General features: G+C 30.6%; 1 protein-coding gene across 2 annotated transcripts; it reads right to left on the reverse strand.

Moving 5' to 3' along the window:
• Positions 1–2,188: 2,188 nt before the first annotated feature.
• LOC105793166 (putative axial regulator YABBY 2) lies at positions 2,189–8,027 on the reverse strand. 2 transcript variants are annotated; one of them, XM_052634004.1, is made up of 6 exons: positions 7,545–8,027; positions 5,859–5,978; positions 5,306–5,423; positions 4,476–4,524; positions 4,301–4,376; positions 2,189–2,558 (listed from the first exon to the last, which is right to left on the reverse strand). In XM_052634004.1, exons 1-6 carry the CDS (start codon positions 7,611–7,613, stop codon positions 2,445–2,447), a joined length of 546 nt encoding a protein of 181 aa, XP_052489964.1. In that variant the 5' UTR covers positions 7,614–8,027; the 3' UTR covers positions 2,189–2,444. The 2 variants fall into 2 exon arrangements, with proteins under 2 accessions (XP_052489964.1, XP_012477546.1); XM_012622092.2 differs by having other exon boundaries at positions 5,306–5,429; positions 7,545–8,018.
• Positions 8,028–15,743: the final 7,716 nt, after the last annotated feature.

A 15,743-nucleotide genomic window follows, 5' to 3' on the forward strand; every position in this document is an offset into this window, starting at 1 on the left:
TAAATAACAAAAACCCCACCATTTATATACATCCAAAATACCAACTTCATGATTTGACATTACAGATTCTGTACTATTAGCTTCTTTTCCCACAGACAAACCCCATCTTCATCTACACCCCCATTTACCATTTACCATTACCATTACCATTAACCAATACCATTAACTTCCTTCTAACTTGGTATTTGAGTACAATTTTAGTGTAGAGTAGTGGCGCTTATATATAAATAAATATACATGACAATACCATGCCCATTTGGTGGTGAATTGGTAGCCCCACTTTTATGATGGGATCGATTTGGTCATTTGGAGGAGGGGCATCGAGTGAGTATACTACTGTGTGCTCTAGTGGGGATTGCACCATGCAAAAGGGACCCCCATTTTTCAATCTTTCTTGCTTTTGTCTTCTTCTATTTTTAATTAATTAATTATTTTTTAACTCTACATTTTTCTTCAAAGGAATCGACAATGGATAATGGCCGTGCTTCATACACTTTGTTCTTTTGTTTGTTGATGCTAGGATTTCATGACCTCATCCTGACAGAAGCACTAATTAAGGTAATAAAAATGATTAATGGCCAAGTTAAGCACTAATTAAGTTTGATGTCCTTTAACCTAATGAGATAGTGATTGATGTTTACCAATCCTATAGTGGCCAGTATCACTCACTATTAACGTTGTTCACAATACATCTAGGGTTTTTATTACCATTTCTCTTGGTTGGCTCCCTTGGTCTTCAATTTGACTTTGAAATAAATATGTGAAAATTTTCCATTTCCATAGGCTGTGTTACCCCTGCAAAAGGGTTAACTTTTGGGGGCTCCTTTTGAAGACATCCCTTTCCATCATAAAATTTAAATTGATATTTGGATGGTATCATTATCCAGGATTTCTTTCAATTAATGCTCAGATAATAACTATTCCCAGTTGACAAGATTGACAAACATGGCAGTCACCAATTTTTTTTTTAATAAGAGGTAGAGATAGATTTTCCAAAGATCTAATCTAAGACCGGTGATGATTGAAAATCTGAACACAAGTACTTTACCACTTCATTGATGGTTGAATCACTGTTGTTAAAAGTATTTTGTTAGTGTATTTAAGTCATTTTTATTAGTTTTTAAAAAAAATATATTTTTAAATTTTATGTTCGTTTTATGGTGCATGTTCAAGATTTGTGGTCGTTTTTCTCAATAATATTGTCTCAAAAATTTGAACTTCATTTTTTCTTTTAAGAGTATAATGTATCTTATCACTGCATTCAATACTTATGGGTAATTTTTTTAATATATCCGATTAATACTAATGTTATCAAGAGGATTGTCTGGTTAAAATCTCCATAAATAAATTAAAAAACTGTCACGTAATTTTTCAAATTTAAAATCAAGTAGAGTTTTTTATCCAATCTAAAGCATGCCCCAAGAAGACAAAAATTAAGTAAAAAAGAGAAAGTGCTTTCATGTAAAGGCTGGGGAGGTGTTTTAGGAAAGGGAATGAGATTGAGGCAGGTAAATGATACAATAATCAAGGAAGAGCATGCAGTGATTAGTCCCTTGAAGAATATTTGTAGGGGTTTGTTGGGCAAGCCCCAAAGCATTGTGAAAGTTGTTTGTGTGCATCTCAATTCCCAAGGCGGTATCTGCATTGTTATAAATATTGCTGCATGACATGATTTTTGTGCCATCAAATTCGGTGAAAAGTAAAAAGAAAAAATAACTTAATAACCGAACCAAATACTACAAACTACAATTATTTTTGTTCATCTGATCAAAAGCTTCTTAACGATTTGATTTAAGCTCTGAACATGACAGGTTCTGTATATTTTTCTGAATAACCCAATAAAATAGTAAAATACTATAAAACTAATCATTCCGTCATCCATCCATCCATCCATCCATGCCATTGCTGTATCTGCAATTACAACATAACTTAACTATACAAAACTCCTAACTATTCGACCCTGCATGCATTGGTGATGAGATAGGTTGAAACAGAAGCCAAGAACGTGCATTTAAAATGAACCAGAAGTTGAAATATTTGAGGTGGGGGGACTTGTTCTTTGTGCAGAGCCCTAAATCAATGAAATGTCATATATTGCTTCAGTGGTCCTAGATTTGTAGCTAGATACAGTGGAAAAAAGTGGCTGTCCACTCTGAGTAGAAAGAGAGAAATGAGAGAAAAGAGCAAAGGGATAAGAGGTTAAGACCTCACCATTATTGTTAATAAAAAGAAATTACACATTTAATATAATTCCGCTTGAAATTACCATCTGAATTAAACATATATAAATGCAATCACTACAGCAGAAAGGAATTACATCTAAGGGATAAAATGTGAAAACCAGCACACATTTAATGTTTAAACATATGATATATTTATTATATATATGATACGATATGATGATAACGGTAACTGTCTTCTACTCACAAGGATGCCATTGTGTTTCAGCAGTACCCATTAGACTTTTGAGAACCCTGATCTGCATATCCCTGGTCAAGTTTTGCTTGTTTGCTTCCATCCAGCTTTAGCCCAAAGTGAATGTGAGGAAAATGTGCCCACTGCAACATAATTGGCTTTAGGGTTGAGATAAAGTTAAGCTTTAGGGTTTAAAATTTTAATTTCTAAGATTTCAGTCTATATTTTCTTCAAATAATTGGCTTCGAGGCTCCTCTTTACAACATATAAAAGTACATATTTATATATATTAAAAATATTTAAAGAACTCCTAAACATTTTCTTATAACTTTTATTCTATCTGTCAATTGAATTTTAGTTTGATCGGCATGTGTATTGTTGTCAAAATAGGAGAACATGGGTTTAAATAGGTTAAAGCGCATTATCTTCCTATTTATTAGTTGGGAGGGTTATGAGTAATTTTAGGTATTGTATCAAAAAAGAATATACATATTTAAACTTGTTTGAATTCATGTATTTATGTATTTTTTTATTGTTGAATAGAAACTTTTCTTCCCATTTTGAGTGGTATGATTTGTGATAAACAACCGAAGACCAACTAGTCTACAATCATGAGCTAATTGTGAATTTTAAAAAATTTATCTCTTAATAGGTTTGGTAACTTAGCTATTTTTTCATGGAGATCTTTTAACTAAATTATTTTCATTCTTCTCAAAAGGGATACTAAATGAGCTTGAATGTAGATATCATCTCCTCTCTAATGGATATATTCTTATATTTATTGTTACAAAACTATTACATGTTTTATCTATTTATTTAACTTAATATTTTAATGCAGGAGTTTGGCAGCCTTTTTCTAGTTCTACACAAATATGGTCATATATTACCAAAAATGCTTCAGTGTAGTTGGTTACATAATTGGGTTTCATATCAATATTTGCCTATGCCTCTAGAGAAAAGAATATTAGATAATTAATGATATATATAGGTCCAGGAATTGCCTAACCAAATATGTTATAAAACCACTCTCTCGCCATATCTCCTATGCTAGTTTCTACCTCATCCCACATGTTCTCAGTATTTTACTTCTCTCTATCTCTCAAAGCATTTTCATTTTGATTTTATTTTTTAGTAAACCAATCCATTTTTATTTTTAACATTGCACATTAATTTCTCAAAATTTTCAAATAAATTTTGACATTAGAAAATCTGATGATTTTATTTAATTTAAGACAAAGGAGCAGGTAATTAATTATCAAGCTGAAAGAAAAAAATTATTTATTTAACATTTTAATCACTGTTGGAGTGGTAGCACTCATGTGCAATTCTTCATTAATCTTTGTTTTGAACTCAACATTTGTTTTATTTTAAGTAGTGGTTTTAATTTTTTTAATTAAAGATTTTACATAGAAATATTTAAAGATAAAAATATCATTATAATAATATTCATTCTTTTAAAATATTAAATTTTAAAATTTGTGACATCGATTCCATTAAGGATTTTTAATAGATTTTGTTTAGCTGATGTTATGCATTATTAGTTGATTATAGTCTTATACATATACGATTTAGAGTAACATACAAGTATATCAAAATATCATTGCCTTGTCTATTCTACATGCATGTATATGTAACCATGAGTAGCTTAAGAAATAAAAGCATAATTAAGCCCTGAATTGAAGGTAGTTGAGAGGCTTAATATTGTGCTACCATGCTAACAACCTAAGTAAATATCTCTGCATATGTAAAATTAAATTGAAATGGTAAGGAATTATGGCATACCCTATTAATTAAATGGATTAATTTCCTGTAAAGGTATTATTAATTGAACATAAAAAAGCAAGTGAGTATGCATTTGCAGAACGTTAAAAAAAAAAAAACTTACATTTTTTGCTGCTGTGCTGAAAGCTTCCCTGTGACTGATGTCTGGATTACTAGCTTTGATCCTTTGGATTTCCTCCCTATATAAAATAGTAAGAACCCAGAAAAGGAAACTGTGAGGGAGAGGGTTATGATCCATAATGAAAGTAATTAGCCACGAAATTTGGGTTATAACTTACTTAATGAACCTGTTATATGCAGAAGGAACACGTTGTCTCTTCTCAGGGGCTGCATTTTTTTATCATATAGTTAATTGAACATCAAATCATAAAGCTTAATCAAACAAAACATTAATTAAAGCTTCCTATCTCTATATTATTGCTTTTTTATTCTGGTTCTGATTAATAACATATATAAGTATGATCATGTATATTTTCAGATAAATGTGTTAAACAATATATACAATCGAAAAAGGGTCGAAAATTTCTGGTGGGATAGGCAATCGACTTTACTTTGGCCAGCTAAATCTTCACAAAACAGGCAGGTATACCAGCCTGGGGACGTACTCAATAATGGCCTATCTACATACAAGCAAACCAGAAAGGCAAATAGCGTTGCTTTGAATTCTTTGTGATAACTGCAATATGATGATTTAGCGTACGTGATGATATAGGGGGGAAACTTTGTTATGGTATATGGGTGGTGTCTAGGGAATTGTTAATAATTAATGAGTTAAACTTGTTGTGTGTAAGGTCACCATCTTGGGAGGGGCCATGGTTGAGAGGAAAAATCAAATGAGTTGCTTAAGGTGTTTGTGATAGGTGAAAGCTAGCTCCTCAAGTGGCCCTGTATCATAATGTTGTGTGATTGATTCAGCCTCGTTATTTACTATATTACGGCCTTTTGTGAGGGGAGACGTTTATCCATCATCAAAAAGGCATTGGTAGTTGGTTCAGCATTTAACGCACTTTGGTATCAGCTATGCATGTAAAATTTACTGAATGGCACCTATCTCAATGCATTTGAATGACACACATTATATATAAAAGATTGAGAGAGTGAGACAAACGGCGAATAGGTGGCATTCTAGTTGCTTCTTGCTCTGTAGAATCAACTGCAGAAAACTTGTTGCATTTGGAAGACGACCCACATTCCTTATTTGAATGATCTTCATCAATGGTTATCTGCTGTTTCTACAAGACAAAACAAACAAGTAAATCATCCAAAGAATTGGCCCACAAAACCTTTAATAACATTTAAGAAAAGAAAAAGAGGTAAAATTCTATTGAACCTAAACTTGGGGCGTCAGCTAAAGATTTAGCCTCAAAAAACCCTATAGGAGAAACTAAAAAGTTGGGGAATAAATCAGATGAAAGAGGTTGAAATCATCTGAAACAAACAATGATTGTCTCATACCCTATCTTATAAACCCATAAAATAATATGCTTAGGAACCTTTGGTCACTCAAAAAGAAAATGTAATATTATATATTATTCCTTGTCTTACTGCTAACATTCTTTATTAAATTATTATTTTATTTAATTAATATTTGAGAAAGTGATAAGAATGTCCCGAAAAACCGGGGGGCGGGGGGGGAGCACAAAAAAAGAAGCTGAAATTACCTGAGCATCTTGACTGGGAACTGTTTGAAGTGAAGTTCCCATATTTACAGACAGCAGATTGGCACAATGCCCACATCTAACAGTCACGATGTTGAACGCACTGTTGCATGGAACACTAACCTGCAAAGGTTACCATTTCTGAATTGTTAATGGTTCTTAATGTCGTGACACCTGCTCAAAATGCAACCATGTCTGAAGCTGTTAAGCTTTGTCAGCACAGCATGCCATCAACCCTATCTTTCTCTTTTGGTCATTCAAAGCTGTTTAAAACAATTTCAAACCCTAAGCAAGAAATCCAAGCCTCATATCTATTTAGATTCCAAAATTCCCACATACCGTCTTCAGATCTGCCATATCCAGACCCAGAATACCCCCAAAACACTGAAGTTTCATAATATAGAAACTTGGAACATCCCAAGTCCTGCCAAATCAGTTTGACAGAAGGAGAAACAGAAGCGAAAGCATTCATGAACTAATCCTTTCAAATTTTAATGTGGGTCTCTTTTATATCAGATACCAAATTACATGGGCAAATAATTATAACTATTAACTTCAAAGGACTTCTTCCAATATCTGCTTTCCTTTCGGTGCGCCTGACACCGCAACCAAGATTATAAAAGATAGGAAAAACACACACACACACACGCATATGTATAAGCCCTGATTGACGAAAGAGAAAGAGAAAGATGAAAAGAACGCGACTAGATTGTATTTTAAATGTATTTTTTGTTGGTTTTCAAAAGGGGTTTGCTTAACAGAGGCATGTTTATATATGAATGAAGAAAAAAAAAGTTATTGGGTACCCCATGATTTCTCTCTTGGCCAAGCTCTCTCTCCACAACCTCTTTGTATAAGGAAAGAAAAAAAAACCATTTTTGTACTTAAAAGGTCAGACCGACCCCAACCTATGCAACAGATTATATAATAAAGAAGTTGATGATGATATCATCGAATATCGATCATAAATAAAGATGAGTGCGTTGTTCCAGTGCTTGGTTAGAAAACAAAAGCAACTCCGCCTTAAAGAGGAAAGGATCTTTGAAAAATCATTATTTTAATTTCCAGCTTTGACCAGAAAACATAACCATGAACTTGCACTTAGAGAGATGACTTTAGTAAATCGGACATGAAATACCATAACCATGAGGTTGAAATGCAGAAAATGAAAGAAACTCGTCTATTTTTTTGACTTGTACATTGACCTGGAAGAACCCTAGGCCTAGCCTATCTGTAGCTATCTCGGGAAAGTTTTGTCACTCACTTGCCCAAGCTTTCATTTACTTGCTCATGAGAGATCAAACTTTGAAAGGGCCTTCCAGAATGCTTTCACTTCGCTCCAACTACAACACTTGTGCTTGTTTTAGATGCGAATTCTAGATCGTTGCTTTTAGTCATTTTCCAAGTTAAAATCAAGAAAAATCTCACGATCCATCAACCATGAATCATGTAGGTAACGTGGATTTTTTGGGATATCTTTCAGGTTAAATCAAGAAAAATCTCCCACTTTGTTCTTCGAGAAAATAACGAAAACTATTTCAACAAACAGAAACAAGCCAGTCATGGCAAATTCAACTCACTTTTACAGAAAGGAAAGACATTTAAAATAAATAAATAAAGTGAACATACCAAACGCGTTGAGAGGTGGAGAAAGAAAGAAATATATAGTAATGGAATTCAGTGCAGTACCGCTAAAATGGTGTTGCAGAAGTTGCAGTGAACATACCAAACACGTTCAGATGTCAAGTCCATTGACATTTTCTCCCCTCTCTTTTGGCTTCTCAATACTTTCTTCTCCTAACTATATAACGTTCCTCAACAACAAATGAAGGAAAAGAAAAAGAAAGAGTAGCATAAATGGATCAAGGTTGAAGAGAAGAAGAATAGTAATAAGAAAGGGAAGATGGTAGGACGACAAAGAACAAGAAAATTATTGGGTATTGCTTGTATTTTATATGAATTAATTATAAGAGACAGAGGGATTTGAGAAGTGTACAAAAAATATGATATGACAAGTCCAGTCCAATCGGGAGAGAGAAATTAGGAAGAAAGTAGTGAAGTAAATATGGTGGGAAGGAAATGGAAAGAACGGCAAAGAAAGAAAAGGAAGAGAGAGAGAGAGAGAGAAAGGGGGTGTTATGATTGATGGAATGAGTGGGTGAAAATCGTCCTGCTTTGAGTAGCGGACGAAGGGGGGGGGGGGGTTGGGAAGGGCGGGGGCGGGGATATATTAATGCTTCCGAATGTTTTAAGCCAAAGTATACAAGAAAATGGGTTTTATATTCAATATCGAGTTTTAAACTTAGAAAATAATTAATAAGAGTTTGAGTGCAAGTGTAAGGTAAATTATATTCAAATATTAGAGATGAAATTATTAGAGGGGTAAGCATAAATCTTAAACATGAATTGTAAAATGGACATAAATAATATAAAAAAACAAGTCTGAAAATAATTAATAAATGGTTAGGTGCAATACTTGTAAGGGAGGATCTAGGTTTGAACCTTGAATATGACATTGTTGGAAGGAATAATCACGAATATTCCAAACACGGATATGAATGATATAAAAAAAAATCTCAAAATAATAATAAAGATAAATGGTCTTAATACATAATTTTTATTAATAAAAATAGTATATGGTTTTTAAATATTAAATAAATTTAAATATTAAAATAATTAGATTATTCAAAATACTAAATTTTTTTTCAATTTTAAAATCTATTAATGTTTAATTTTGAATATTAAAATAATAATTAAATTATTGAAAAAGTTAAAAGGAAAAATTAATTATAAAATTTCTGAATTACATTAATATATAACTTAGGAATAAACCATATTAGGATGATCTTAAAAGCATAGTTTTTAGGTACCAATAAAATAGTGTCACATTATTAAATTTTAAATATAGCAAAGTATTATTATACATTCATCTATATCTAATATCTTCTCCAATTTAATTTAACTTTAATTAAATTACTTAAAATATTTAATTTTATAATTATAAACAAATATTTTTTCTTCTTTTACAAATTTTAATCAGTTTTTTTTTCATAAGTTATTTTTTTGTTTAACCTATTTTAAAAAAATTAGTAATTTTTGTGCAATTTTTTCTATGTCATTAACACATAATTTTGGTAATTATTTTGCTTTGAACCCCGAACCCAGAACCCAAATCTTAAACTCGAACCCTGAACCTTAAACCTTGAACCTTGAGGTTTGGGGTTTGAGTTTGAGATTTGAGATTCAGGGTTCAGGATTTAATATTCAAGGTTTATGATTTAGGGTTATTGGTTCATGTTTAAGGGTTTGGAGTTACGAGTTATGAGTTTAGGGTTCATGGTTTAAATATTTGGGGTTATGAGCTCATGTTTAGGGTTCTAGGTTTTGAGTTTTGGGTTCGGGATTCTATATCCAGGGTTCAGGATAAAAAAAATTTATCAAAATTATGTGTCAATGGCATGGAAAAAATTGTTGAAATGTGATTAAATAATTGAAAAGAGACTATGAATAATGTGGTAAAAAAAGTCCATAATTTCTCTACGGGTGAGTGTATAAAAATAATGTCATATATTTAAAAGTTGATGATGTGGCAAAATTTTATCGTTTTTTAGGATCTTACATAAGTTATTCCCTATAACTTAACATATATATTTTTTAAAATTGTGGTTTTTAACTTATACAATTATTATTTATCTTTTAAATTTTCAATATATTCAAAATTTATATTAAAGTTTAGCTAATAAATATAATTAATTTAAATTAATATATATAATCGTCGTTGAGTCTTAGCTCGATTGGTATCGATATTGCTGTTAGTACAGGAGGACGTGGTTTGAGTGCGCTGAAATGCATTATCCTCCTATTTAAAAGTTGAGAAAGTCTATGAATAGTTCTAAACATTATATAAAAAAAACACCCTTAAATCATAAAGAAAAATTTACTTAACCACGTTAAAACTTAAATAATTACTGTAAAGAAATTCGAGGAGGATGATAGAAGTGTCTTAAAAAATTATTCAAGTTAGTTTTTTAAAATTAATTAACAACTTTTTCATTATTTTTACTTTTTCATAAAAAAAAAAACGTTGTAAAGAACAAAAAGTTGAAAGAAAGTGTTATAAATTTAGTGTCTTAATTTATAATTATTGTTATAACGAATATTTACAGCTATATTAGAAAGCCAAATGACATTCATAGTCCGGTGAGCATTGCCTTAATGATAAATCGTTGCTTTGCACCCAATTTTATGTGTTATAGTATTTTTATTTAGGTGTGTTTGAAAACAATTCAATTTGAAGTTACAATGCCACATCACAACTTAATTTGGTTCCCTTGGTTCAATGGGATAATTGCATTTATACCTCCGCCCAAAATTAAAAGATTTATTTTAGTCCTTTTGACCTACGATTAAATGGAAAATTCATAAATGTAATCCTTTTGAAAAATTAATAATTTAATTTAAACACTTTTAATATAAATATTTTAGCTTCCCTCAAATTTTATAATCTTATCTCGGTCCCCCTAAATAAAATTTTGACTTCACCCTAGTCACGACATAAGTGAAAAATGTTATGCAATAAATTTATTTGTAAAATTGATATAAAAAAATAAGGCTTTGATTGAAATGGTAAGGTTAAGATGTTAAAATTAAAATGTTTTAAGTTCAAATCCCATCATGTAATTATTTTTTTAGATTTTATAAAAATATATAAAAAGGCAAAAATACTTGCATAGTAATATTTCTTGGTTTGCAAAAGAATGTAATTTTAGTAATTTCCCTCTCGAGTTGGGACTGGTTGATGGGTGACATCAACTCAGTTAAATAATTAAATAATAATAGCTAGATTATGACACACCATAATGTGAAAAATTTTATGGAACAAATTTATAAGAATATTATATAAAAAACAAATGTGGCTTTAATTAAATGGTAAATTTGAGCCCGTATAAATTATAATGTCTTGGGTTCAAAACTTGTGACTTCTATTATGCGTATCTATTTTTTTAGATTTATCAAAATATTAAAAAACACATACAATTTCCTCAAAAATAATATTTATTGTTTTGTGAAAAGAATGAAATTTCAGTAATTTCATAACTAAGTTGAAACTCAGTTGAGAGATAACATTAACTCAATCTTAATAATAATATGAATATAGATATGAGAGCAGATAATGTCACATTAGTGTTCAAAGGGATAAATAAAATTAAGCAAGATAACAAATACTTATATTATTAAAATATTTATATTTTGTACAATAAAACATCTATTAATTATATTGTAATATATATTTTCCACTAAAATATTAGTATATTTTTTAATAAAATATTAAGATTATTATTTAAAATTATTATTAATGCTAATCCTTATTATTAAAATAAAAATTAATATTAAATCATTTTATTTAAATAATAAATAATATTAATAATTTATTATATGATTCAATTTAAATATGTATGTTGAATAATATTGAAAATTATAATATTCGATATTGATATTTTAATATTTTAAAATTAAATTAAAATCTATTATTAATATGATAATATTTGACTCTATTCAAGTTAATTTTTATATAAAATTATGTGACTCATAAAAATATTTTTCAAAAAGTAACTTATGTTTTTCAAGAGAAAGTCATTTTCTATGAAATGAACACAGGAAAATACGTAAAACAGTTTCTATAAGTTATTTAACACGAAACAAACACACCTTTAGGGGACGTTTGGTTTGTTAAATCTTAGATTATGTCCCTGTAACCTCCCCAACCCGGCCTAAATATTGGACCCAAATTCGGGAGATTACATCGACCACCGAAATAGCCTAGTAGTGATCAAGAATTATAAAACAGTTATTTTAAAACGTTTATTTATTTGGAAGAAAAATCAGTCTTATTTTCACAAAAACTCACGAGTTATAAAAAAATTGATTTAATTTGACTTTCCTATGTAACGGTGATTACTTTTAAAAATAAACTTAGTTAATTTTCCATTTAATTATTACTCAAAATTTATCTACAATCTAGCAGCGAGAAAGTGATATTCAATTTAGATTTAAGCAGATTATATGCATAAATAATTAAAAACCATATTTTAGTATCCTAAAATTAAATTAAATGTTATGTATGCTTTTTAAACCCAATTCCTAAGTCTCATGTCACAAATTGAAATTAAAACATTACAGTCTCTGAATAACGAAAATATCAAATGATAAATCTAAAATACTTAATAAAAACAAAATTGAGCCGGGTCCCTTTGAGTGTCGTATTCACGTCCCAACTTGGTAGGTTATCTGTAGAGATGAAAATAAAAAAGGAGTGAGCTATGAAGCTCAATCTGAGTTCCATCATAAGTAAACCAGTGCAAATGCTTAAGTATACAGAAACACAACGCATAGAACAATACAAAATAACAACTTTAGAATATCTATATTTTAGACCACTTCAACAATGTATACACACACACACATATATATATATCATCTCAGAAAATCCAATTTGCATGCACATGTTTTATGAATGCCATACAGTATCGGTTTAACAAAAAAGATCCTACCTCGTCACTACATACCACAATGAGAGTTCCCCTGAACTCCAACCACCTACACACCGGGTTGTGGTTTAACAAATTTCGCAAATGAAGCCTACCACTAGGTTGCAGGTGCACAACAAAATATTGCAGATAAAATCAACCACTGGGCTGTAGATGCACAACATATTTGCAAGTAAAAGTTGCCGAAGGGTTGTGAATGTACAACATGTTTGCAGTTAAAGGATAAATATTGCCACTGGGCTGTTGGTGCACAGCAAATTTGTAGATAAACTGCCACTTCTTCCTCTGTACATATTGTCCCACCCTATGCAATGCATTACGCCAAGCTCAAGATGTATCAATATAGTAGCATTTAATTATGCTTTTAACGGAACTATATGGTAGCAATCAATATGCTTATAACAATTCAATACAATAGAAAATAATATGCTTGTAATAGATAAACTTAGTAGCAAAAGTCATGCTTATTAAGTGTTCGATTTAACGGTAACATAAGGTATACTATACATACACTTACAAACTCTGAAACAATAAACATATGTATTGTTCACAATTCATGCAAATTATATAGATTTCATATTAAATTAGTCCATCAAATCATGGATTCTAACATAATTCATATTATCAGGGCATCAATTAAATAAATTAAAGCACTAAAAATAGTTCAAAAACCATTTAGGGACTAAACTCATAAAATCCTAAAATTTCTAGGCAGAACTATAAAATCTGAGAAATAGGTGACACACGGCCGTGTGATTGGACCATGTGGATGGGGTACACGGCCATGTGGCTAGATTGTGTGATAGACTATGGTTGTGTGGTATTTGCAAAATCAACCTACAAGGTAGACACGGCCTTGCAGCAGACCGTATGGAGGGTCTAGGCCATGTGAGAATCGAAATAACCTGGGGTTTCAAGGAATGGTTGTGTAAGGGGTCGTGTGGTACACACGAGTGGCCCACACGCCATGTGGCTGGTTGTGTGGCCCTATTTTGAGGCACAGTTTGCCCCAATTCGCTTGTAAAGGAACATACACCACCTATCACCGGGATCTCGAGCGACGTTCTTCACGTTCAAATCTGATTCGAGATACCTAAATCGGGTCCATCAAACGACAATTATACGAGAGTTAACGTTTTCTTTCAAGATTCGAAAAGAATCGAGAAAGATTGGGTAATCGGTTAACAAGATTAACGTGGATAGATGTTTTTTCAGGTTTTACGATTCTACTAATTTAAACGAAAGTACTTACCGGAATTTTGATGAAGATACGAGTTAGGGACTATAAGTTTGACAACTGGTAGAAAAACAAATAAACAGAGATTGATTTTGATTCGAGAAAATGAAAATAATTTTTAGCAATGGAATGAAAAATTTGGTGAAAAGAAAACGGGAGAAAAGAAAAGAAAAGAATATAAAGGGAAAAGAGGGAGAATTCAAATTGAAATAGAAAATAAATCAAAATCTTAGGATAATTAGGAAAAGGACTAAATATTTAGGATTTTCAAATCTTAAGGAGTTTCTTGATAAATTACCTAATTTTGGTTGTAATTTAAAATGAAATGGAGGGGAATGACAAGGCTCAAACATAGGTAAGCAAGGGAAAGGAGTAGATGTTTAACCATTAGACTATTACCCAGTCTTATTAAATTTCTATTACAACTAATATTTATTTTAGTGTTGTTTCCACCCTAGTTTTCCGAAAATGAAAAGAATAGAAATGTGAGAGGAGTGGATAGAACCTAAGACCTCTAGGGAGTGCACTAACTACATAATCATTAAGACTAAGTCATTTCTTAGTTATTTATTTCAATTAACCCCCTATATTTGGGGTGTGATAGTCCCGTAATAGGATTATGGGAATGAAAGATTAAGGGTGGAATGTGAGAGTACCTTGTTTGGTTCATTTTGTTGGAATGTAAATTTTAGGTGTTTGATTGACGGAATGTAAAATTACCTAAATGCAAATTTTACTATATTATCCTTGTTATAATTTATGGGCCCATGAACCAAATAATTAAGTCAACTACTAAGAGGATGCTAAAGAGCAAGTTAGACCACCAATTGCCAATCATTGTATAATCCTAATAGCTGGCAAAAAACCTAAAATCCTGCAAAAAAAAAAAGAATTTGATTGAAAGTTATGACCGCTGTGTAATTTTCTATTGAAATGACAATTTAAATCACAAACATCAAAGCAAATAAGCTTCAAACTTCAATCTATAACAGTAATATTAAATTAATTGAATAAGCATTAGCAATTGTTCTTGATAAAATAAATTAAATCCATGCTAAAAATAAATTTGAGATTTGAAAATTGAAAATTAAAAGTTAATTGAAACTTACAAACAATACAACAAAGGAAGAGATGGTAATGATGACAATCATACAAGGTATCTTCTTTCTACCCATCTATATATATACACTCAACTTAAGTAATTAAACAAGATTCATAACAATCGAGAAAACCTTTCTAAAAAGACAAACGAGAGAACCTATAACAGTCAACAACATAAGAACTCAACAAATATGAAACCTACAACATAAATTGAAAAAAAATTACAACAATCAACAAACATGAAGCTTGCAACAGATATTGAAAAAAAATGAAAAAAATAAAAAAAAATTCTCAATGCAATAAACCACAAAGCAGCATGAAGACAACTAGAAATTGAAAAAAAATATTTTGGTTTTTGTTTTAAAATATAATTAAAAGGATTATGTTGATATATAATGAAAATAAAAAGGTAATTTTGTCTCAAAATTGAATTCGGTTCATAATATTATTTTACCTAAGAGGCCATAATGATATGACACCATATATTACGAGGTTGTCACATCCCCAAAAAAAAGGTTAGTAGAATTAGGATTTGTGAAACCGAGAGTAGTCACGTCCCAATGTATAAGGTTATCAGTGTGCATTTGTTAAATAAGAAAGTTACTGGCCTAATGGTTAAGTGTTAAACGCTCTTCCTAGAGATCTTAGGTTCAAACCCCATTCTTCTTATATAGAATTTTGATTTGATAGTTCCTACTAATTGAACGAAGATTTAAGTACAAGTGGTTTGTCCTTATAGTCAAGTGGTTTTGGAAAAATGAGATATCGGGATCTCCTTTCTGTAAATTGAGCCCGTAAATATTAGTGTATTAAAATTTGGTCAAGTAATTTAACGTTCGGCTAGTTAAGTAAAGAAAAAGAACTAAATTTTAAAAGTTTCACTCGTTATTGGTTTTTACTAACCAAATGGCTTAAATAATTAAAGTAGGAGGATTTATGTAGTAATTATACCATTGATTAATGAAAATTAAAAGATTTATTTAAGGTTAAATTAGTAATTTA

This window comes from Gossypium raimondii, chromosome 7, assembly GCF_025698545.1.
Source record: "Gossypium raimondii isolate GPD5lz chromosome 7, ASM2569854v1, whole genome shotgun sequence".
Taxonomy (NCBI): domain Eukaryota; kingdom Viridiplantae; phylum Streptophyta; class Magnoliopsida; order Malvales; family Malvaceae; genus Gossypium; species Gossypium raimondii.

Bases quoted from the DNA above. Each gene is read 5' to 3' on its own strand.
- LOC105793166 (XM_012622092.2), bottom strand. From the start codon at position 7,613: ATGTCAATGGACTTGACATCTGAACGTGTTTGGTATGTTCACTGCAAC. The intron at 5,979-7,544 runs GTACTGCACTGA...TAACCTTTGCAG, and splicing joins TCTGCAACACCATTTTAGCG to GTTAGTGTTCCATGCAACAG. The intron at 2,559-4,300 runs GTAAGTTTTTTT...ATTATGTTGCAG, and splicing joins TCAGCACAGCAGCAAAAAAT to TGGGCACATTTTCCTCACAT.